This window comes from Petaurus breviceps, unplaced genomic scaffold, assembly GCF_028583685.1.
Source record: "Petaurus breviceps papuanus isolate PSGF00001 unplaced genomic scaffold, PetGlider_PUasm1.0 111, whole genome shotgun sequence".
In the NCBI taxonomy this organism is placed as follows: domain Eukaryota; kingdom Metazoa; phylum Chordata; class Mammalia; order Diprotodontia; family Petauridae; genus Petaurus; species Petaurus breviceps.
Window position 1 is genome coordinate 547,701 of NW_027185600.1, and position 25,683 is coordinate 573,383.

General features: G+C 35.8%; 1 protein-coding gene across 4 annotated transcripts in view; it reads right to left on the reverse strand.

The window, feature by feature from the left end:
- LOC138156969 (thiamine pyrophosphokinase 1-like) overlaps nt 1-25,683 on the reverse strand; it is a 481,181-nt gene that overhangs the window by 175,576 nt on the left and 279,922 nt on the right. For all 4 annotated transcript variants that reach the window (XM_069082419.1, XM_069082427.1, XM_069082421.1 and 1 more), the window contains one exon: nt 1,477-1,623. In XM_069082419.1, coding sequence (XP_068938520.1) covers nt 1,477-1,623 — 147 coding nt within the window. The remainder of the gene's footprint in view (nt 1-1,476; nt 1,624-25,683) is intronic.

A 25,683-nucleotide genomic window follows, 5' to 3' on the forward strand; every position in this document is an offset into this window, starting at 1 on the left:
GAGAGAGACAGAGAGAGAGACAGAGAGAGAGACAGAGAGAGAGACAGTGGAAAACGGTGAGTGAATTTTGTTATTGTTCAGTTGTGCCCAACTATCCATGACCTATTTGGGGTTTTCCTGGCAAAGATACAGGAGTGGTTTGCCATTTCCTTCTCCAATTCATTTTACAGATGAGGAGCTTAGGCAAGCAGGGTTAAGTGACTTGCCCAGGGTCACACAGGTAGTAAGTGTCTGAGGCCAGATTTAAACTCAGGAAAATGAATCTTCTTTCTTTTTTTTTCTTTATTTATTTTTATTTTTTGCTTTTTGGAGAGCAGTTGGGGTTAAATGACTCGCCCAAGGTCACACGGCTAGTTTTTATGTTAAGTGTCTGAGGCCAGATTTGAACTCAGGTCCTCCTGACTACAGGGCTGGTGCTCTACTCACTGTGCCACCTAGCCACCCCAAGGATGAAGCTTCTTGACTCTAAGTGCAGTGCTCTATCCACTGAGCCACCCAGCTACCTCTACCTGAAGCATACAGCCTCTTTAATAATTGCTGTCAATAATTCCTTACAGTTTGAACAAAACATCAGTAACATTTAGCATTAGGAGAAAAATTAAAATAATCAGCAATAGATTCCATGAAATCAATACAAAAGAAAATTATTTCAAAAAGAAAAAAATATTTTATAAGTTATTTCTTAAATGTCTACTAGAATTTTATTAAATACTATGTTGGATAACAAATTTTAAGAGCTGGCATTTATAAACTAAGCATAAGAGCAACATAGGTAGGAAGCAGACACAATAACCCCCCCCCTTTTTTTTTTTTGCAATCGGGGTTAAGTAACTTGCTCAAGGTTACACGGCCAGTTATTTCTGGGTGTGGTGCTGAGTATCTGAGGCCGGATTTGATCCAGGTCATCCTGACACTGGAGCCGGTGCTCTTACTCGCTGAGCCACCTGGCCGCCCCTACCCCCCCCATTTTTTTTTTTAAAGCAATTGGGGTTAAGTAACTTGCTTAAGCTTACACGGCCAGTTATTTTTTTTGTGGGTGTCAAGTATCTGAGGCCGGAACCATTCCCAGGTCTCCTGTGCTGGGGCTGGCGCTCTTACTCACTGTGCCACCTGGCCGCCCCAATAACCCCTTTTTTTAGATGAAGAAACTGAAGCTCGGACTGGTTAAGTGCCTGCAGAGGAACTTTATATTCTTTATAAATTTAATTAAAAGTTCTGAAAATTTTCTGGGAATAATCAAACGAAAGAAAGCAAAGTAGGAGCTTCTCATCTCCATGTTTAATGTTCAGTGACTTAGAAGTCATTATTTTAAAAATCTCAAGGAAGCAAGCTTTGTCCCCTCTTTTCTCAATCAACCTCAATGGGCATATCAGGTAGACTCTTTGCCTTAATTTAGACAATGGCCTAATCATCCAATTCTGGAGTATATCAGAAGCTTAGACTTTGTGCCCTGGGGTCCTTCTTCATTCTACTTACTGGCTGAAGCAGGCAAATGAGGGAATCTGCTTGTATGATGATAACAGGCACTGGAGTGATGGTAGTTGCATGAAAAAGGGTCTCCACAGAAGCCATGATCTGGTCAAATCGTCCTGCGAGTCCACCCAAAGTCACAATCAGATCAACCTAAATAAGGTGAAAAAAAAATCCATCTATAAATCAAATACTAAGAGACTTACCAATAATTACAAAGCAAATTAAAACTATTCAACTGTTATTTGTATTAGAAATAGAAAATTGTCATGATCATAGAAACATTTGCCATCAAAATATCATCTGCCTTCAACCTATATAAAAAATTTCATAATCTTTAGTACATATTTCTCATGTTACATGTATCAAATGGGATGTTTTAATCCTTAATTTACAGGTTGGTTTATATATGGTGATGACATGAATATGTCAGTGTTTAAATCTGATTATAAATCATTTGCTTTAAATAATACTAAATTAATATTTTTAAGCAAGAAGTCTTAATGCTTGGAGGCAAGAGGGGAAAAAGGATCTATTCTTTATTATTATTATTTATATTTTCTTATTAAATTCTTATTTTGTTTCTGTAACAGGGTACCTAGTTATCCTCAATGAATACAATTAAACAGATGAATCACTCTGAGGAAATATGAATTCTTTTTTTTTTTTTGGTAGGGATTAAGTGACTTGCCCAAAGTCACACGGCTAATAAGCTTGTCAAGCGTCTGAGGACAGATTTAAACTCAGGTCCTCCTGATTCCAGGGCTGGTGCTCTATTCACTGTGCCACCTAGCCACACCAATATGAATTCTTTAAAAACAAGTTATGCTAAATGAAATTGTTACCTGATTTCACTAAGGCTCTTATAATATCCTTATGTAAAAGGGGGAGAGATGTGAACTGGTTGAATAAAGAGAACCAGTATGTTGACCAAAGGATCAATTTTATCATTGATGGGGATCACAAGTTCTACAAAGCTGTGTCTTCTGCCCTGTTCTGTTACACATCATTATCAAAAACCTCTGTCACCATCTCAATCACTTATTCCTCTTGAACCTCAGTGGAGAAAATCTGTAACAACCCATCTCTCAGGCTACTGGTCTTGCTTCTAGACTTGGCCCTTCAAAATCATCACAGAGGAGAGAATACCTTGTAAAGAAAGAGTTTATGGTCTCTACCAGTACCACTATCAATTTCAAACCCTCTGCCACCCAGAGAGCTGGCAAGCCAGCTTGGCTGAAGCATCCTGAGGGAGCAACAGATGTCTGGTGGATATACCCAGGACTCAGAGCTGAAGATATCTGAGAACAGCAATGTCCTCCAAACCCCCGGTTTTGTATCAAACAGAACTCCCCTAGCCATTATGGAGGAGACCAATCCTTATTTACATGTAACCTAGCAACTGGTTCTACAGATGCTATAGTCCTATCTCTTTGGCAGATACAGCTACTCAAGACCTAGAAAGGAAAGTTCTGCCCTCCAAATTTCTTAGCATGGTTGAACATTAGAAAGACATTTAGATTTATCAGTGGGAATGATATCATTGTCATCGATTTTGCTGCAATACTTTGAAATCCACTGGGCCTTAACATCTGACTTACAGCTAAATCCTTCTCAAAGTTTTGCCTTCTACATTATAAATTGATCTTCAGATCAAGGGCTGTCTGACTTTATTATTTGTGGCTCCTGTGCCCTAGCAAAGTTTTCTACATGTAGTAAACACTTAGTAAATGTTTCTTTTATTTATTAATTCATCAGTGACTTGGAAGAAGACATAGATTACACATTTAGCAAATATGTAGATGATACAAAGCTGGGAGAAAAAGCTAATACTTTGTCAGCCCTGTCATCAGGTTGAAATGCTGATTTTAAAAAAGGAAGGCATGTATGAAGGGATACAGAAAGAACAAAGCAGGACCAAAAGAACAATAAACACAGGAGTACAAGCAATGAAAATTAGGAGAGTATTAGAAAACAAATTTGGTTAAAAAATGGTCAAAGTTGGGGGCGGCTCAGTGGCACAGTGAGTAGAGCACCGGCCCTGGAGTCAGGAGGACCTGAGTTCAAATCTGACCTCAGACATGTAACACACACACACACACACATACACAAAACTAGCCGTGTGCCCTTGGACAAGTCACTTAACCCCAATCGCCCTCCAAAAAAAGGCAAAAAAAAAAGGTCAGTTGGCTCAAGATGATTGGTGTTAAAACATCCTTCCTTTCAGTTAGTATTTGTTAAACTCTAAGAGCAGAAAGTTACATGAATATTCACTATTCTTTACACCTCAAAGGACCTCATAACATTTGAAAATAAAATTTAATCACTGTCTGTAGGAAATAGACATCACAATGAATCAGCAATATCTGCAAATCAGTCGTCCAGTTCCTTAGACCAGAGAAAGCCTACTTCTCATTTCCCTACTGTATGCATTTACAAAGGCCAATCAAATAAATTAAATCAATTACATTGATCAGAAGATCATTGTAAGTTGGGGAGCAGGAAGGAGAGGGGAAAAGGACATACCTTTCCGTTGAATAATTATTAAAGCTTACCAACTATCAATATGTAGTGTTTCTATGAATAACTGTACAGAAGGAAAAAAAGGAAATAGAAGTAGAAGAGGAAAAAGTAATTAAGCAATTAATAGGAACTTAGTAATACTAGGCTTCTCTTTCTAGGAGTTTAACACAGGGGGCACTTAGGACTTAGAATGAAATATTCACCCAACCCTAGAGTTTATAAAATATGTGAAAAGCCTCAGGTAGTCAAGTATTAATTTAGCTCTCAGAAGGTATATGCTATTAGGAATTCAGCAAATATCAGGCAGGCAGAACAGCAATTAGGTTGAATTAAAAACCATCTCATTTTTTTCCAAACAATACCTGCCTATTTGATGAGGGCTCTGTTTTAATAATATAGGATAAATAACTCCCTCTATTAACATAGAGACATTTCAAAATATATTTACATAATGTATAGTTCTGGTCCATGATTAAAGAGAAAAAAAAAAGACTTGCAGGGTGATTAGAAGTAGAAAAGGCCATAAACTGGTGATCATAAGATGGATATCATAGACCTTAGCCATTATGCCAGGATCAATAGTGAGTCCAGAGCAGGTCACTATGCTAGACTCCAACTACAGATCCCACTTCCACAGACCTGAAGTGAGATATATTGCTCTTAACCGAAAACATTCTGGAATCAGTTTGTTTAGTATCCAACTCTGCCCAGAAATTTGACTTCTGATTCTCAAGATTTTATTATGTATCGTCTTTCATTTTCTGGTATTGCCACTGACTTATCAGAGGGAAAACAATCTCCACTAAAGTAGCTAAGGCCAATAAACCCCTAAATTGTATTTTATCTGTAAAGTTTCCTATCTGTAAAATACAGATGAATTCTAGGGCCAAACCTGGTTCAGTCCAGGATTCCCTGGATTAATTCTGTATCTCTGCCTCTAAAATCTCCTATCTCTTCTTCCAGGTATGGAGTTCTAAACTTGAACCTCCATTTCAGAAGGAACCCGTGCTAAACATTCTCACTTCAAACAAGGCTCAGTTCCTGACTCTCTGGACTATTCCTCATTTTCCTTCAGCTTCCTTTTACATGCTGTTTTCCTTCCTTTCCACTGAAATTCTGTAATATGAACTTTTTTCACAGTATGATCTTTAAATTTTTTCAGAGAACACTTAAATAATCTCCTGTGTTTTCTATCATTCCCCTCTCCCATCAGCAGAACTGTTCTGGCAAACATCAGAAAGCAATACATGAGATTTAGATAGTATGCCCCCATAGTAGAGAGATATTTCAAATGCTTTTATGGACCCAGAACACACTCTGACTGTGTTTCTGGCACCTGGACTGATTTAGGAACCTTTAGAATTCCACCTGGGTGGACTCTAATTCACTATAAGATTGGAATGCATAAGTCAAATTTGTATTTATAATTAGTATGATGCTATTAGCTGGAAAAAATAAAGACTTCTTTCTCTCCCCCTGTTTTCTAGTTCACAAATGACATACAAAATCAATCATAAATGAAACTTGGGGAAACAGCATGCAGAACTCCCAGATGAAGTTTCCAAATCTAAGAAAAGACTTTTATACTTTTCACAAAGAAATTCTGTAACTTTTATAATTATCTCTGCTCAGCTGAAATCCCTTCTCTGTTATACAAAACCAGGGCTTGTTATCTCTGTCTTCTTTTCTCCCCACCTGTCCCTGCCACCAATTTCCATGTTCTGACATGAGGACTACTTTACTTTTTTTTTTTTAAGTAGATAGGACTTTCCATCATGGAATCCTATGAAATTCACAGGAAGGGAATATGACCACATTTATTCTAAGAAAATGCAAAAGAGAAGACTTTCACTGATACCAACTACCATTTTCCCCCCAAAGAAATACATTCAGCTCTTTGTAAATGCAACATTGAAAACATGAGCATTCCCCTTATGACCAAAATTTAAGAAAAGACATGTAGATTCAATAATGATTGCTGAATACAGACTCAGAGGACTTGGGTTCAAGTCTCAGCTCCTCAACAAAACAGTAAAGTTGCTTTCAATACATCATTGCATTCGCTTCAATTTCCTACTGCATGGAGGCCCTAATAATGTCTATCCTGCTGAGTCCCAAAAGCAATGAATTGAAAAAGCTTCATACATTTTAAAGCAATATGGTAATGTTAAGTATGATTTTTTTTTTAATTAAAACCCACTGGAGAGAAGAAAAGTACAGTGCTGGTTGAATAAGAGTCCACATGGTCCACATATTCCCTTCTTTGTCATTTTTCACAGTATAAAATGTTATAAGGGGTGGGGGAGAATGAACAACACCTGGTCCCTTAGTTACAACCCAATAACTGAAAGGTACCCAAGCATGTAAACTGAAAATGTAACTTTACAAGTTATATGTAGTCTAAATTTTCATTTGGATTAGATGTAATCTAATTTCTAAAATAGACCTTCCTATTGGACGTTTTTTGTGGGTTTTTGTTTATTTTTAACTCAACACATGTGGTTGTTTTAATCCACAAGACAAGGTGGAGGTTAACTGTTGATCCTCTCAGAAAAGAGTCTCAGGGCAAACTGACCACAGTAAGAAGCAATGTTTTGCTCTGCTTCCTGCTTATACCTTTTTCTGATGTGATTCCTTTACAGAGCAGCTCTTTTCTTAAAATTACTGTATCGTTCACTATTTGCTGGTTGATAAACTAAGGTCAGGGAAACAGCCTGAGTGACAGAATTATTTTCTTTAGATTTGAAAGTCTAAGTTTAGTTGAAACAGACTTTGTTCTGGGAAGCACACTGAAGGATAACTCTGCCTAGCAAAATGGTATAGGTTACCAAGGACTATGTGTACATGAGAGGGAGAAGCAAGAGGGAGAGGGGAGGAAGAAAGGTGGTGGGAGTGGAAGAGAAAATATAAAATAGAATGACCTGGGTGGATCTTTCTAGTAAATAGAGAAGATGGTTGAGTGGAGGTTGAGCCTTCATTCAAAAACATACCCTCTACTACTCTAACATTTACAATCCCACATCTGTTAGCTCACTTTGTGTTAAGAATGAACAATTCTCTCTCTAAACAGGGAAAAGTTGGAGAGAAGCGTGTAATAATTACGGTTCTAATATCTAATGAATAAATTTATCAAGCTTTCCTAGAGGAGAATGGATTGAGCAGCATGAGAGTAGTTGATGCTTCGAAGGATGATGCAGTGAGGAAAGCTGTTGAACAAAATGGGAGGTGAGGTAAAAGGGTGCCAAAGATGAACTACCTGTCTTTGTAATTTTGCTAAGAGCTATTCCTCTCCAAGGTACAAGTAACCATCCACAGCAAGTCCAACAAAGCAACTTACAGGAAGAAATGTAACCTGCTTGATTAAAAAGCTTCCATTTAACTTTCAAAGATCTGTCCTGCATTGCACTGAGGCCTGAACTGAATAATGAAATTCTCTGGTCTGATAGTTTGATGCTCTAATTTGAAGACAGAGGACCCTTCAAAGACTGCAGAGAAAGAACTCTAGTATGAGTAAAAAACAAATGATCTGACAAAAGCAGTAATAGTGGAGCAAGTTTTAATAAGCCTGTAAAATATAACCCTCAGTATCTGTTGCAAAGAACAATGGGTAATCAGAGGAACTGTCAGCCTCATCTTATAGATGATGTAGCATTTGTTGTAGAAGGAAACAAAGAATACCGGTACTTCTTGACAACTTGTGCAAACTGTCCTGGGGGGTTTACAGTATATGACCATTTGGAATTTCATTTCATAACCAATGAGTTGTATCTGAAAAAGTTTGTAACAGGGAAGGATAAACACTTTGTGTTCCAATGGCAAAGGGGCACTTCTAGGCTGTCAAACAAATAGAACCTGTAGAAATACTTCCCCTCATAGCCAGAGTTTGAGTACTTTCATGCTAAAGTGATTCAGACCAAATGACTCAGACCACACAGTGGTTCATCATCAAGCACAGAAAAGACAAGATCTCTAAATGCAATTCCAAATATCTGATGAGAAAAATGAATTTTATATTTTAATCAGAACAGATAAGTATAGTATAAGGAGAAGATATCCTATCTGTAATATCCACCACTTCCAAAAATCTTTCCTTTCCACAACCTTCCTATATTTTCTAATTCCATTACGTATCTTGCTTCCTTCCCCAAATACATCTGGCTTCTTCCTAGCATTATAAAAGCAGGTTTTTGTAAAATTTGGTTAAATTCTATGATATATATTAAATATCGGTTAGATACTCAGCAATGCGTCAGGTGATGGAGAGCTAATTATAATAAGATATCATATATCACAATCACCTAAAATGGCTACCAATTAATGACAGGCTAATATTCAAACTACTCAAGTTGGCATATAAAATTCTACATTATCTAATCTCCAATTTATCTTCCCACAACATTCCAACATGACCTTTGTTCCATGTGTTAGTCAACTCTTGTTCCTTGTGGAAAACATGTCCCAGTTTACTCTGACTACCATACTCTGACTACCACCTCCTCTCATTTCCATTAGATTAATTTTAAAATTTAATTTTCATTTCCTAAAATACTGTCTCGATAACTGTAAGGGTTATGGGATTTAAAGATCTTCCATGCCCCATGGACGTGCTGACATAGCAGAGCAAGAGAAAGCGGAAAGCGAGAGAAAGTGAAAGCCGAGCTAACAGTCCTGCGGTGGCTGGCGGCGGTTGCGGTTGCGGTTGCGGCAACAGCAGAGGCAGCGGCAGCACGAAGCCCTTTTTTTTGAGTTAGGACTGCTAAGGACTTTCTGCTAAGGACTCCTGCTGAGGACTGCCAGGGGCCGGAGCTGCTGGGAGCACGCTGGGTGGTTGCTGTGAGTGGGGAGAGGAGGACCTTTGCCTGAGGTAGCCTGTTCTGTTTTAAAGGCTTGAAAATGTGGGTGCTTTCTACTTTATCTATCTGTGCCAATATCATAACTACTCTGATGGCTTTCACCTTCTGGTTTTGGGACTCAGTCTTTTGGTATCATAATAAATTTTCTAGTTTATTTCCCCATATGGCAAACATGACATATTTTGTGATGGATAATTATATCAGCATATTTGTAATCTCTATAGGCATTGTGAATATGGCATTGCTGATACACTAACCTTGCTAGGAAACCTCCAATCTATCTCTCACTACTGTCTAACATGAAGTCCATTGTGTTTGCATTTATCAGTTCATGTTCCAAATATGAATTTGTTCACTATTAGTTGATTTAAATTTCATGAAATGCTTTACTCACAACAACCCTAAGAAGGAGATGGTGCAAATATTATTATGAACATTTTCTAGCAGAAGAAACTGAGACTAGGAGAGGTAAACCACCTTGGCCATGGGCATTCAGCTAGCAAGTATCTGAGAAAGGAATCAGACTCTCAAATCTAAGCCCAAGGCTTATCCTACTACAAAACCAGCCGTTGTTTCATAATTAACTTTTTCTGTATATGTATTTTATTCTCCAATGTTGATTATATGTACCATGAGTACAAAGTCTGAACCTATTACCTGTTTTAATTTTTAACTTTTAATTTCTTTTTTAAATTCTGAACTTAGAAAAATAAGTATTTAAATATACAGAGTTGTATATGAAAGAGGGAACATGTATTGTATAGAATTTGCTACAACTGACCTATTCATCTGAGTTCACTTATGAACTTCTTTTTGTTCTCTTCTGTGGTATTTAAATCTTCAACTGACTCCTGTCTTACTTTTCTTCTTTTATTTTGTATTCTATGGATAATTTGGGCAGTTTTCTTTCATGATTTCTTAAAAACAGTATCCAAAATAAAATGACTAATTCTGAAGGAGGGACAAAAAGGGAGAGGGAGTCTATGATCTAGGAGGGTGCTTTGGATTGCCTCTGAGACAACTGTGGAATGGCTGAAACAATCGAATTATATAAATTTAAAGGATGATGAAAGAAATTACTTCAGAGAATGCTGGGTAACAAGAACTGACAGAATAAAGTAAGCAGAATCAGGAGAACTCACACAAAGACAAAACCAGAAAGAAAAAATGACTTTGAAAGATTTAAAAAGTCTGATCAAAGCACTGAAAAAACATGAACTTATAATGAAGCAAGTTAGACATTTCCTGACAGAGAGCCAATAAAAAGCTATACATTTTTTAGAAACAGCCACTGTATGGATTTGTTTGGCTCAACTATGCTTATTTGTTACAAGGTTGGTGTTGTTTCCCATTCTTACTCTCCAGTAATGATGGGGAGGGGGGGGGGGGGGGGGGCAGTAGAGCAAGTTAGCAATAGTAAAACAAAAAGTTATTAAAACATTTTAATAAAGAGGCACTGCCTTTCTTTTGCTCCCGTAGTAGAGAAAGTCTACTTCCTCTTCTTCCAAAAGGTCCCTTCTCCCTCTTTTAGGATGGTTCTGCAAACCCAATGGTATAAGGTCTCACATGATTGTAACCCTAGAGGTATATTTCTAATTCCTATGCAACCTATATAATTGAAACACTACTGAAATCTGAGACTTGGACTTATACTTATAGAACTATAATAGACATAATGCTGCAGTCACTTCCTCTGCAGCTGCCTACGAGTCAATTCACCAACCACCCAGGCACTTACCCCAATGCTGGCATGTCCAGACCTTAAAAAGAGTCTTTTTTTTTTTTTTTTAAGCAATCAGGATTAAGTAACTTGCTCAAGGTTACAGGGCCAGTTATTTCTGGGTGTGGTGCTGAGTGCCGGAGCCCGGGATTCGATCTCCAGGTCGTCCCAACACTGGAGCCTGTACTCTTACTCGCTAAGCCACCTGGCCGCCCCTAAGCAATTGGGGTTAAGTAACTTGCTCAAGGTTACACGGCCAGGTGTTTCTGGGTGGGTGCTAAGTGTCTGAGCCCAGGATTCGATCTCCAGGTATTCTCAACACTGGAGCCAGTGCTCTTACTTGCTGTGCTACCTGGCCGCCCCTCTTGTTTTGTTTTTGTTTTTGTTTTTTTTCGGGGGGGGGGGCGGAGCAGGGGGAGAAGATCATTAGACATTAAGGCATCACTGTGCTTGCCATCAATATTTGTACTAACCAACCTATCTGGAATCACTACCACAAACTAAGACTTCAGTCCCACTTAAGTCTTACTTTGGCTATAAAAACAACAATAAACAGCAGCGACAGCAAAAAGAACCTCAGTGTGAACTACAAAACCTTGACTAAGCGGATAAATGAAATCTTTTTTGTTTACTGTTCAGTTTTCCTTTTTTGTTTGTTTGTTTGTTTTTGGTTTCGTGATACTCTATCTTGCCAAGAGTTGGTGGTATAAAAATTTCAGTTAATTTAGTTAATATCTGTGACACTCAAACTCCCTACAAACCAATTCTTAATTTTTGAAATTCAGAGCAATATAAAACGCTGATTAAGCATTACTCCGCTTTCAACTTGTTTAATAGAGCGATCTTTTTAACTGAAGCTTTCATGTTTGGTGATTAACACACAAATGTTACAACATGGTTTTCACTCTGCACTGAAGTAGTAAGGACAACAACAATAAGATCACTGGAAGAGGTTAAATACATAAGACATGGTAGAAACACGGTGGGGACACTGTCGTAAATGACAAACTAGAGTAATCTGCTGTTCAATAAACCCAAAGACTCCAGCTTCTGGGATGAGAATTTATTATTATAAGCACTTACTATGTGCCAGGCAATGTGCCAAATATTTTACCATTACTATCTCATTTGATTCTCACAATAACCCTGGGATGGAAGTGCTATTATTATTCACATTTTACAGTTCAGGAAATTGAAGACGAGGTAGAGACTTGCCCAGAATTTTTCTGATTCCATCCCCAGTGCTACCAGCAAATAGGCAAATGGAGGATAAGTGACTTGGCCAGAATCATACAAATAATAAGTGCCTGAGGTCACATTTGAACTCAGGTCCTTCTCAATCCAAACCCAATTCTCTGCCTAGTGGTTCAGTTGGCTGCCTTGCCTTAAAATGGCAAATAAATATGTTGAAACTGCACCTACAAATACTGTAATGGTCTTTAATTTGCTGCTTGCAATAGGATAAATCAGTCATTTAATAACCAAGGATTCATAAAATGTTCACTGCCAGTGAGGCAGTCAGCTTCAACTGACCCATTTAAACAAAAGTTGAAAAGCCCACAGGCATGAGCACATTGTCTCATTCAGGAGAAATTTTAATTTCTTTTTACTTGCTGGATATAGTTCCAATTAGAAGCAGATTAAAGTGACCCCCTGTTTTACATTCTTTTTTTTCTGAACTGTATAGTGTTAGTTTGATAATATTTATAATATCTAATATTAATAAATGAAAAATCAAGTCATATTTTCCAGTGCTGAAATAACATTCATATTCTGATATCCTTGGGTTTCATATACAGCTCCCTAGTGACATACCTCATAGTTGCTCATTTGATCAATCTATTTATCTTCCAATCCCTTCATCTTCAGGCAAAGTAAATATGTTAATGTGTAATGTTCAGAAGATGAAGTGCACGCCAGGGCTCACCTCATTCCTACTTCCTACACAGTGTAAGCACTATTTTCTTTTCTCTTCTTTTTTTAAAACAGAAAACACTAGAATTGGCCACAAAATGGCATAGAACCGTTATCATAGAAATTTGTGAGTCAGAGAAGTGGAAGATTGAGTTTCCAGGTCTGAATATCCCACTAACTATTGATAAGACAGGAAAGTCTCATAAAGCTCTTCTCCCAATCCCTGAGCCATTCACACTCATTAACTGAGCTGCTAAAATGTGTGTCCTAGTATATATCTCCCTTCAGTTCTCTAGCCATGATATTTACTCACAAGGTAAGTAAACAAATTCATTACAAATTAAATGTCCTTATTATTACTAATAAGCACAATCATAATCCCATCTATTATCATTTCCCAAGGCAAGTACCCACAACTTACAATATTCCTGACCAAGGGATTATATATGAGGAAAAAAAAAAGAGAGGGAAATTTTATAGCCCACTAAGCAACCTCAGGCAGTTATTCTATTATACCTGCAATTACTTTCATAATCAGTCCCCAAGACTGAGCCTTCTTTACATTGTCTGCACTATCTGTGTCTGGGCCATGCTGGAATTCAGAGATAAAATGGTCCCTTTCACATAAGGTCAGAATGCCTTCCTCAGTGGGGCATCTGTGCCAACGAAATCTCTAATCCTGTGCATTATTATGAAATTTTATCTGCCAAGTAAGCCATCAAACTGAGATTTCTAGTAAGTAGATAAACTTCACCCTCATCCAGGGGCCTATAAAAGCATGCGTCTGTTCAGGCATGGATGGATTAGGTGCCATATTCTCTAAGGCAGTAGATTTTTTTAAAATATATTTGTACCAACACCTCCTGAGATGCCTCAAAGCCATGGGCTTATCTATTTTCCCTTGTTGCACAGTGTTAAAAAAAAAAAAAAAGTAAAAAGGATGACTGATGTTTTAGGAGGTGATACAGAGGCCAAGATTTCAACTGCTCCTTTTTTAAGGCATGGCCAAATGATCTAGGAACGAAAGAGTCAAAGTGACTGCCTGCTGCTCTGTTTGAAGGCAAGAAATATTTCTTAACAATTCTCCCCTTACCTCATGCTTGGCTGGCACAATTCTTGCTCTGAAGTTTGAAACCATGTACAGTGTTATTTTTAAATTCCATATATATATATATATATATATATATATGGCAAGGACAACAATAAATTGAGTAATAACATGATTACAGGTATACACCATCTATCTTCCTTGAAGCAAGGAGTACTTTCACATAAATTATCTCTTTTATTCAACATAAGTTCCCTATCCTTGTGGTGGGGGAGCTGGAGGAAGCAAGTGACTCAGGGAGCAAATAAGAAGCAAAGAAAGGTTGGGGAATTTGCCTAAAGTGAAAAAATGAATCATTTTTAAAGGTTAAGCAAGAATTCTTCATAAGCATCTATTGATAAATTGCCACCAAATGAATTGTAAAGAGGGTGCTTTTATTAGTTTAGCTTTCCATCAGGCTTCCCAAAGTCATCAAGATTTATTGTTGCCAAGTTAAAATGCTTATGTACTTTTTCCTCAGCTTCTATTTCAAAAGCATAAGTAATTAGGACTAAGGCCAGGATCTAGAGAAGAAAGAAAACCCAAGACTGAGGAGAAGGGCTCATATAGCCCTACTTTCTAGAATGGTAAATGCTCACACTTGCAGATAATAGGCAAAAAAAAAAAATGTGATTGCATTAAAATTTGGACCTCCTTGCTTGATTCTGATAGTCCTGTTGACTCTAGATTAGCAATCAATCTTCAATCAAACCTTTATTAAGTACCTATTAGGTATCAGTTGCCATACTAAATATTGGGGATGCAAAGACAAAAGACTTCAAGGAACTTATATTCCAACAAGCTTACACTATTAAAGTACTATTGGTTCAACAATAACATTTGCTACTAGGCACCTTGTAGAATCAAGAAAGGTGTAGGACTATGGCCTATGGGTATCTTTAAAATTCAGTCCCTGATCTCACAGTACCATTAGTAGGAGCCATAAAGAGGCCATTGTCAGAAGGCCAGTAACAGTAGAAATTAAAATAAGCAACAGGACTGAAATTTGAACAAAAGCACAATGTACGCTAAGGTCAAGGTTCTCCAGATTTATGCTTCAGTTTGACAACTATGGCACTAAGATCTACAGAAGGTCAAGCTTCTACTTCCTACCTACCACTTCACATGACATGAAAAATCAAGACTCAAATATCTTGGTGCCACTGGGAAGCCAAAGGAAAGTATGTTCCCTCTTTTTTGCAAGACCATGACCTCTCTGGAGGAAAAGGCAATATATGAACACCAACAGATACCCAACTATAGCCGTTCAGGAAAAAAAAAAATCAATCAAGCTGTAGCCTGGCTGAATCAGTGTGTCATTTTTTATCTTTCAGACTATCAGAACACATCCTTTTCTATCATTATTTTTTCATTTAAGGGCATTGCTACAATTGATTTTGGGAAACATTCAGAGCAAATAAAATCTCGGAGCAAATAAAGTCACAGCACCTGGAACTAAGAACAGAATGAAAGAGGATTGTCACTTGTCCTGCCTTATGGCTTTACAGGGACATCACCAAATGCAGGGTGGGGAAGAGGATGAGTTTAATCCTCTGATGGACTACCCTGTACTTTATATATCATTTTACTCTTTACATCATAACTATTAACTATCTTTTCTGACCACAATTTTCTATTCCTCCCCAAATACTGACAAAACTTTTTGAGAGGCTTGGGAAATTTTCTGAATACACAAATGACCAAGATAATTACATCTTTGTGACAACTGATTGCTTCCTTGCTACATGGACAAAGGTTAGTGAAAGTAGATGTTACACTGGTTTTGCTATTATTGCTATTATTTTTAAATTTAATATAATTTATTATAACCAGAATAGTAAGTCATTGTTGCCACTACCAATTTGTTGGAATGTAGAGTACACACACACACAAACACACACACACACACACCCCTCTAGAGTAGCAAATATCAAAATAAAAAAGATTAAGACTAATTTAGAAAAAGATTCTATATATGAAGAAGAGTTGAACAATGTATAGTGAGAAATACATTTAGGAGTGGGTAGAGCCAAGATGGTGGGATAAAGGCCAGGATCTTTCTGAGTTCTCTCAAATTTTCATCCTACTCAAAAATAACACCTCAAAATGAATTCTGGAGCAACAGAACCAAAAAAGGATGGGTTAAAATCATTTTCCAGCCCAAAACAACTAAGAAGGTCTGTTTCACTGGGGTGAGAATAGAGTACAGTCCAGGGCAGTATAGGCAAGTCTTGGGGGAAACTGAGTCTACAAAAGCTGTGGGTTCTACAGCCCTCAACCCATAGGAAGTTGATGGCCAACTGTTTAGAAGGATATTATAGTATTTTTGGTAGCACACAGACCAGGAGTACAGTGACAATAGCTCTCCTTAAATCATATCACCTTGGAAGAACTGAAAACTTATAGACCCCTGGAACTAGCTCTGAAAATAAAAGCATGAGAAACTTTAAGCTTAGGACTGTGTCCCCTGTACCCTAGGAGCAGATCCTAATATTAACATAAATTTAAAAGTCAAGAAATAGGCTAAAAAAATGAGCAAACAGACTAACAAACAAATTAACTATAGACTGTTGCTATAGTGCCAAGGAAGATCAAAACACAAACTCAGAAGAATATGACAAAGTCAAAATATCTACATTCAAAACCTCAAATAAAATGGCCCCAAAAGAAATCCTGGAAGAGTTCAAAAACTTCAAAAATCAAATAAGAAAAGTAGAGGAAAAACTGGGAAAAGAAATGAGTGTAATGCAAGAAACTCACAGCAACAACAAAAAAAGAGTCAATAGTTTGATAAGAAACACAAAAAATAATAATACCTAAAAAAATAAAATAGACCAAATGGTAAAAAGAGGTACAAAAATGCACTGTAGAGAAGGACTACTTAAAAAGCAGAACTGGTCACATGTAAAAAATATGTACAAAAAATTCATAGAAGAAAAGGATTCCATAAAAAGTAGAGTTTTATATATATATAGGAGATACGAAAACACACTGAAGAAAATAGTTCTTTTAGAATTGGGCAAATTGAAGTTACTGACTCCATTAGAATCAAGAAACAGCAAAACAAAATCAAATGAATAAAAAAAAAACCTCAAAAAATGTGAAATATCTAATTGGAAAAACAACTGAGCTGGAAAATAGATTCAGGAGAGATAATTTAGAAATTATTGAACTACCTGAAAGCCATGATCAAACAAAAAAAAAAAAGAGCCTAGACATCATCTTTCAAGAAATTATCAATGAACACTGCCCTGATAATGCTAGAAACAGAAAGTAAAATAGAAATTAAAAGAATACATTGATCATCACCTGAAAGAGATCTCAAAAATTTATTTTTCAAAATGAAAACTCCCAGGAATATTATAGTCAAATACCAGAGCTCCCAGGTCAAGGAGAAAATATTGCAAGCAACAAGAAAGAAACAATTCAAATATTGTGGAGCCACAATCAGAATAAAACAAGATTTAGCAGCTTCTACTTTAAAGGATTAGAGGGCTTGGAATATTATAGGAGAAAAGGAGCAAGGATTACAATCAAGAATCACCTACCCAGTAAAACTGAATATAATTCTTCAGAGAGAAAATAGATATTCAATGAAATAGAAAACTTTCAAGTATTCCTGATGAAAAGACCAGAGCACAACAGAAAATTTAACTTTCAAATATAATACCAAGGAGAAGCGCAAAAATGTGAACAGGAAAGAAAAATCATAAGGAATTCAATAAGGTTAAACTGTTTACACACCTACTCAGGAATGTAATTTTGTAACTCCTAAGGACTTTATCATTATAAAAGTTGTTACAAGAAATTTTATACACACACACAAAGACATATATATATATATATATATACACACATATACACATACAGATATATGTCTGTATATATACATATATCTCTTTATATATATATACACATACCAACACATACAGATACACACATAAAATGATTATATTAAATTGTTATGTAATATATGACAATATATTCTATAATATATGATATATTATAACAATGTAGTATATATATTTAAGATGGAGAGAATTTGGAACTCAAAAAAAAATTTTAATGTTATAAATTATTTGCATATGTAATTAGAAAAAAATCAAATATTCTTAAAAAGAAAAATGAATTAGGTCAATCTAAAGGGAAAAGCAATAATGATAATGGCAAAGAGTTTCCCAGAAAATGCAATTAAGTTGCAAAATGGATGGATGTGTGTGTGTGTGTGTGTGTGTGTGTGTGTGTGTGTGTGTGTGTGTGTAGAAGAATATATTAGAGCACTGGAGAATGGTGTCTGTCAGTGGATATTGAGTTCCCAACAGTTTACATGAGCCATTGTGACCCAAGGGACCACGACTATACCTGAAAAGAAAATATTTTCTTTCTTCAGTCCTAGAAGAAAACCTCAGGAGAGATGAAAAGTATCTGCAAATAAAATTTTGGGGAGTCAATGGCCTAAAGCATTTCTTTACCTCTCAAGAGATTTCACCTCCCACCTACCTCCATGATGTCCTACTACAACAGCAACAACAACAAAATTGACAAACACATTGCACTCCAAAGTTTGCAAAATCCTCCCATGATAGAAGTATACTGAGCCTGCTCTCCTATTTCCCTCTTTAAGTTATATTTTATAAAATAATATTAGGACAGTATTTCAGCATGAAGTACTTTCTAGGCTTAAGTAAATGAGAAATGTTAACCAGTCTTTCTTTAATTATGAATTATGAAGTAATTCCCTGCACTGAAAACTTTTTTCATCATATTTATCAAAGGCCTAAATAGTTTATAAATGGGAAAGATGATTAGCCAAGAGAAAGAAAGTCTGATTATTTCAGTTACCAGAAGTATCTCTGGATTTCACCTGTGATTAGGAAAGAAAGGGAGGATCCTTAGGAAGGGCCTTGCAATTTGAAATTCTGAGAACTTTTAGCTTTTCATTATTTGGAAATATATACATGTATGTATAGAAATGTATGTGTACATGTCTGCGTGGGTGTGTATCTTTTCAACTTATTACATTCATCTCTCTCATCTTTGTGACTTCCTGTAGGCTATCATGCCTAAAATTCAATTTTTACTCTTCTGCCTCTTTGAATTCTTAATTTCCTCAAAAAATCTATTCTGATGCCCTCTCTCCTACTTGAGGCAGATGAAGAAGTAGAAGATTTTTCAGGTGATGTGAGAATTAGGAATTTGAACCTAAGAAGTCTTTAAAAAAAATAGTGTCCTCACTACTCTATGATGACTGATAACCCCCTCAAATAAAATATTTAGTGACATACATACTTCTACTTGCGATGAAGAGAGTAGCAAAGCTCAATGCCTCACTTCTGCTTTCACTAAGTGACCCATTCCTTAATCTGAATATGTTTTTTTATTTCACTAGCCAAAATTTGGCTTAATTTCAATCAATTATGTAAATGAGAGACCCAACATACCATAAAACTTTTGCCTTTATGTCTCCAGCCACTAGCACAGAACCTGGTGGAATACAGTATTTAACTTAATGTGGATTTTGAAGTTGCTTCCAGCTCCAAATCTAGGATGGAAGAATGATCTAGGATGGACCAGACCTGTGATTTCATCAGTGTAGGTGATATCCCAGTGAAGAAAATCCCTCTATTAATGTAGATTTGCAACTGTTCTATAATTTATATGGTCTCAAAAAGACATCTTAGACATTGATAAGTTAAGTGACTTTCCCAAGGTCACACAGTCAACCTATATCCAAAGTAAAACTTGAAATCAAGCTTTCCTGCCTGTGAAGAAATTTCTAGCCATGCTGTTTTACAGAAAAATTAGAAAATTGATTTAGAAAACAAGAATCTAATTGTGAGACTTCTACAGCTGCTACAAATAATAGGTACAAATATTTACTATTTTCTAAGCTTCAGTTACAGCTTCTGAAAATACTGTTATTCAATTATTCAGTATATTACAATAATCTTTTTATCTAAAATTGGTAAGCAACAGCAAAAAATACTCAAACAAGAGAGGATTAAAGAAGAAACTATAAACACTGACATTTCTTCTTTTTGAAAGGGGAAATATTAACAAGTAAGTCAATAATGAAATATCATATTTATTTTTGTGTTTCATAACTGTGGTGGATTTTTTTCAGGATTTTGACTCTGATAGCAGATAATATTCATGAAGTACTTCAAAGATAAATATAAGGATATTGTTGTCAATAAGAATCTTCCCCTCTAGTCCTTCTTCACTGCCTTATTAGAGGACATAGAGGGGACTCTTGAATTCCTGACGGTCAAGACAGGGAATGATCATAAATTGACAATAACAGTTTTAGAGCCGGAAGCGATCTTAGATGCCCCCTAGCCACCATGTAAAAGATGAAGAACTGAGGCACACAGAGAGATGAAGTGACTTGTCCAAAGTCATAACAAAGAGAGCAGGAATAAAAGTCAACATCCCATACTACTCACACGGTATCTCTGTACTGGCCTGGAGCCAGACCCCCTGATGTTCTACAGCTAGATAAACCTAGCTAAGTTTTAGAAGGGCTCGTGATATAAAGTTTCTTGTCAGAGCAGAAATAGACCCCTAAGGGACAGAGCAGTTGGAAGAGTGACCAAGCTAATAAAATCACAGATACCTGACGCAGTAAAATATCATTCATTACTCTATTCATTCAATATTTCTAAGTAAATGCAATTTTGAGGGAGTATTGTTTACTTATCTGTTATGATGTTTTAAAAGAAATGACATAGTAAGAGTCAAAAATATTATATCAAACTAAAGAAAAACAAAGCTATACCTTTCCCACCAACATCTTTACTATATCCTTTTTTAAAAAGAGTTGCCCAACTTTTAAGTGTATTTTTTCTACCAGGGCAAAGTAGTATGTATCATTTCATTTAAACGAAACTCATTATTTTTATTGACAGCTTGTCATATTTTTGGATTTAGAATCAGTGCTTTTAAAATAATAAATGTTCAAGGTCAATTTGGTTATTGGTTAATTATGTAGGTAAGTTATCTAACCTTTACTGACCTAATTTACTTCATCTGTAAAAGAACTGAAACTCATTAGGTCCCCTGAGTGCTATAATTCCATAAATACTTCAAAATAACACATATATTATTTTAATTAAGACCAATACAAGTGGAATACAAATGTCATGACATATCTCATTTATATTGAGGATCACTATTCAATGCAGACTATAATGTAGCAAGTCATCAAAATTTCTTTTCATTATTTGTTAAAACCTACATGCAATCTAATTTACCCAATAGTTATTGAGCAGCTCCTATGTTCATGACCTATGGTATGTCAATGATTATACCATCAGTGGCAATAGAAATCTAATGGTTTCTCTCTGAGCCCCATAGAATTGAAAAATAAGCAACTCACACAGAAGATTGATGTTTCCATCAATAATTGGGATTTGAGGTTACAGAGTAAATCCTACTCTGGAAGAACCAAGACATAGGACCTTCACTCTGTCCTAATGTGGTTAGAAATACTTAATGAGTGTAGGAAGGGGTACAGAAGATTCACTTACTTTACATATGACTAAGAGGGATAAAAAAGGATATGTCATTCCATATACTGATCAGTGCTTTTAATAACTTCAAAAAGACATTTTAGACATCAACACATAAATGTATGAACTAGAAAATACCAATAGAAAAGGAGAGAGAGAGGGAGAAGAGAAGTCCACATAAGATAAATAAAGTACTAGTTGACTTTTTGAAATCTCCAACTAAATATTTACTTTTTTTGCCCATGAATAGGCTGGCTACCCAACACCATTTTCAAGCCATCCAGTTTAGCTCAGCTTATATATTACTGCTAATCAAAACAGAATTAGTTTACTTTTCTAAAAAACATAGCAGTATTTACTCAGATTCCTACTTGCCTCCAAATTACTCTTAAATTTCTCCCAAAGGAAGTTGTCTTATACTGTGCAGAGTTTAAATTTGGCTTATCTGTCCCTTTATCCCCCTCAAGTGGTGCTAAACACCATTGTAAGTGGAATGCTGAAAAACGTCTGCCTCCAGCAATTCTTAATTCATTCACTTAGTTCTGCTTTTTTCATATGAAAATACAACCTGGCTTCTAAAAGGGGACAGCTCTCTATTCCTACTGAACTTTTGAGCCATACCCATTTTTTTTAAAGTGCCCAATCTCTGACATATACTTTCTATGTAAGAAGTCATTTCTCCTGTACTTGTCCTGAAGAACTAAGACTATGCATTACAAAGAAAGTTCCAACTTGTACTGACAGGAACTTTCCTCATCTGAGAATTCCCAGATGAAATAATAGGTGCAGTTTCTATCAGTTTAGCAAGCATTTATTAAGTTCCTACAACATGTTATAAGCTAAGGATAAAAGAATGGCAAAGCATTCCCTATTACCAAGGATTTTACATTCTAATAAGTTAACATCATACATAAATATATACTTGCACAATGTGCATCCATACACACACGCGCACACACACACACACATATTTACAGTATGAATGGACTCCTTAATTCAATTCCTTATCCAGTATGATGAAATAAGTTCAACTAAGCTTTACATACTTTCAAAAATATTGATAGTTTTTCTAAATAGATAGAGTTGCCATATATATTTGAGAAAATAATAAATTTTGAATCACTACAAAATAATATAGAACTATCTTCATATAAATATTTTTTCTGGACATTTTTATTGAGAAGTTGAAGAAAACATTCTCAAAGCTGCTGCAATGAGTTCTCTTCATTTAGATTTAGAATTGTTCACAGTGTTATAACAAGATATTCACTTATCATTTTTAGACTATAAGCATATAAAAATCTGTTTCCATTATGTGAATTAGGTATTTTTTCTATTGTTAATACTGTTGACATAAAACAATTTCTTAGTTATAGAAGGATTCTTATCAAAACAGTTCGTTAAAATGTTTAGGGGGGGAAAAATCAAAATACTAAGCAGAAAAAAAAAAAAGATAAAGCTAAAAGAAAATAAGGTCACAGATAGTCCCAAAGTAGGAAATTCAACAGGAATGATTTCTGCTTGGCACCAAGGGCTCTATAAAGAATACACTGTTAAAATTACAAACAGATTAATTCTATGAAAATTAAGTATTATGTTCACAATGATAACTCAAAAACTCACAGACTCTAAGAGCTGAAAGGGACTTTATTTCAACCTTTCCAAAAATCCTTGAAGATTCCCATCTAAAGCACACCAAACATGTGGAAGAAAAATAATTTAATGAATCAACTGATAAGCATTTATTAAGTTCTTGCTATATATCTGATAATGTATTCAGTTCTTGGGATACAAATACAAAAGGTAAAGCAATCTACTTTCTAGAGGCTTAATCTCTAAGAAGTCTAAGAAGAACATATCTAATCCTTCTAAGACTGCAAATACTTGAAGACAGCTATCACATCCCCCTAAAGCTCCTCTTCTCCAAGTAAAACCACTCTTTCATGTGATCCTTGAATATCAAGGCCACCATTTCTTCCTAGACAGTTTCCATCTTATTAGTGTCCTTTCTACTAAAAACTGAATGAAATTCTTTAGATGTAGCTTGAACACATCTTGATATTATAATTTCCTTGAAAGCAAAGACTTTCTTTGTTATTGGCAGTGACTGGCACATAGTAGGTACAAGGATCACTTAAATTTTTATTTCTTTTTCTGGGAAGGGATAGCAAGGCACTAGGTATGTATGACATTATTTCACTGATATAAGGATCAATCCAGTGAAGCAATAATCTCTACTAATGAGGATCTGCAATTTCTGGCACTTTTAAAGAACTGGCTACAGCATGTAGAACTTAAGTGACTTGTCTAAGGTCACAAAAGCAGTAAGCCTTTCAGAAATGAGCCAATTTATTTATCCACTATGCTATAATGACTCATTCTTTAGAATGTCATCTCTCACTTCATACATCTTAAGATTTCATTGTTGGGTTTGTTTGTTTTTAGCTATAATGAATTATAGACAGAAGACAAAACTACTCAAATTTTCCTTTACATCTTTTTTCTCTACCAATGAAAATGATCTTTGGACTGGAAAGGACAAAAGAAAATTAATGAAGAGTTCATACTCAAGTTAAATATAGACATGGTAAGAATATGCTTAGCTGCCCTGTGTAAACTGGATTTCATTTACTAGAAAATTTCTATAGTATGTTATTAAAAGGATGATACGCAAACACTTATTAAGTGAAGCATCAAATCCATCACAGGTCTTGGCAGACTACCTTCATTTCATGTGATTATAGATCAGAAAATTATTACAGATCAATATCTCTACATTTCAGCTAAGTATTTCACAAAATCTTTCTTGTTATCCTTGTGGATAGGGTGGAGAGGTGCATATTAGACAATAATCTTATCTGACTGAAAGACTACAACTCAAAGCATCTCTGTCAGCCAGTAAGGAGGTCTGTGATGCACCATTACAGGAAAATCTCGTTGGCCCTGTGTCATTCACATATCTGTATTAATGTATGAAAGGAGGGATTCAAATGCTTGCTTATTGAAGGTGAAAAATAACAAAAACCTTAGAGAGATACATAATATGGTAAGACAGAGTCAGTATTCATCATAATACTGAATGGCTAAAAGATATACTGAATATGGTAGAATAAAATTTGAAAGTACAAATGTGACATTTTACATTTGAGTTCAAAACATCTGCTGTAACATATGGGATAAAGTGAACCAAGGCAAGATAACAGGTCATGTGAAGGCTTCATCAAACTACAAACTGAATCTGAATTGACAGTATAAAATGGCTGCACAAAAGGAAAAGTTTAGCCTCTATTAATAGACATACACTCCAGATTGGAGTGCTTGTCCAGTGATTAAGAAGTAGACATTCTACTGAAGGAAGTGAACTGCATCAGTCTTAACATTCTTGCTATAAGGAAAAATAGAAGAAAAAAAGGAAGTTGCCTCTAAAAGGAAGGAAGACTCTTTGGAGAGGAAAATAAGAGAGCTAAAGGAGCCATTCATTCATTCAGAGACAAGAAACATCATTTCATGGCATAATTTGTCACTTCATACTGGAGAGTTCATGTTAACCATTTGCAAAATGAAATAACCATTGGATATCCTGTACCCTGATGTCAAAAAACTCCATCTGGTGTGTTGTATTTGTCTTTGACAACACATTGATACACTAGAAAAAGTCTGGAACACACTTACCAGGAAACAGAAAGTACGAGGATCATATCAAACTATTGGTTTTATGAAGTTTCAATTGAATGAGAGAAGGCTTAAGAAGGAACCTAATAGGTGTTTTCAAGTATCCGAAGAGCTATAATGCAGAGGCATCACAGTTATTCTGTTTGGCCCAGGTACAGGTACTACCATGTTGGAAAGACAAAAAATGCATGGCTCAAATATTCAAATTAACATGTGGTGTCATTGATTTAGTAGCACTTTTTAACAACAAAGAGAATAAGACATCAATGCCTGACCATCCTGTGCAACTCTTGTTCATGTTCTCCCAAAATATACACCAAAGGGGTCCAGTTTACCTTTCATGTAATTGACTGATGACATCACTTACTGTTATTCTTCACTTCAGTTCTTTGTTATAGCCTGCTCATAAACACTATGTTCCTCCGTCTGTGATTGTCTGTGAGACAATCATCTTTAGTTCTTTAAAACGAGTGGTATGCCATGACTTTTTGCCATACAGTAACACTGGTAAAATGTTGATATTGAGAAAGATGGACCGTTCTGGAGACGAGCCAGGTAAAATGTGGAAAGAATTAATTCTTCATAGCAAACTATGAAATACAGAAAGAAGCCAAAATGCGCCTCAGGTCTAAGTAGCCTCCTCCTCCTCCTTCTGCACTGACAATAGAAGACTGGCAGAAAAGAGGAAAGAAAATACTAAGATTCCTAGAACTTTTAGACTGTCTATAAAAATAGCCCATCTACGGGCACTCTAAATGTCAGATGCTTGTCCAGTGATTAAGAAGTATTCCCTTTCTTTGAAAAGACTATCAGAGGCCTTGAGTCTATGAATATATGAAAAAACCAACTCTGGAGAACTTTAAGGTTTATGTATTATATTTCTTCAGCATAAAACAGGTTACATAATAAAATAGGGCATCTTTGAACAAAGAA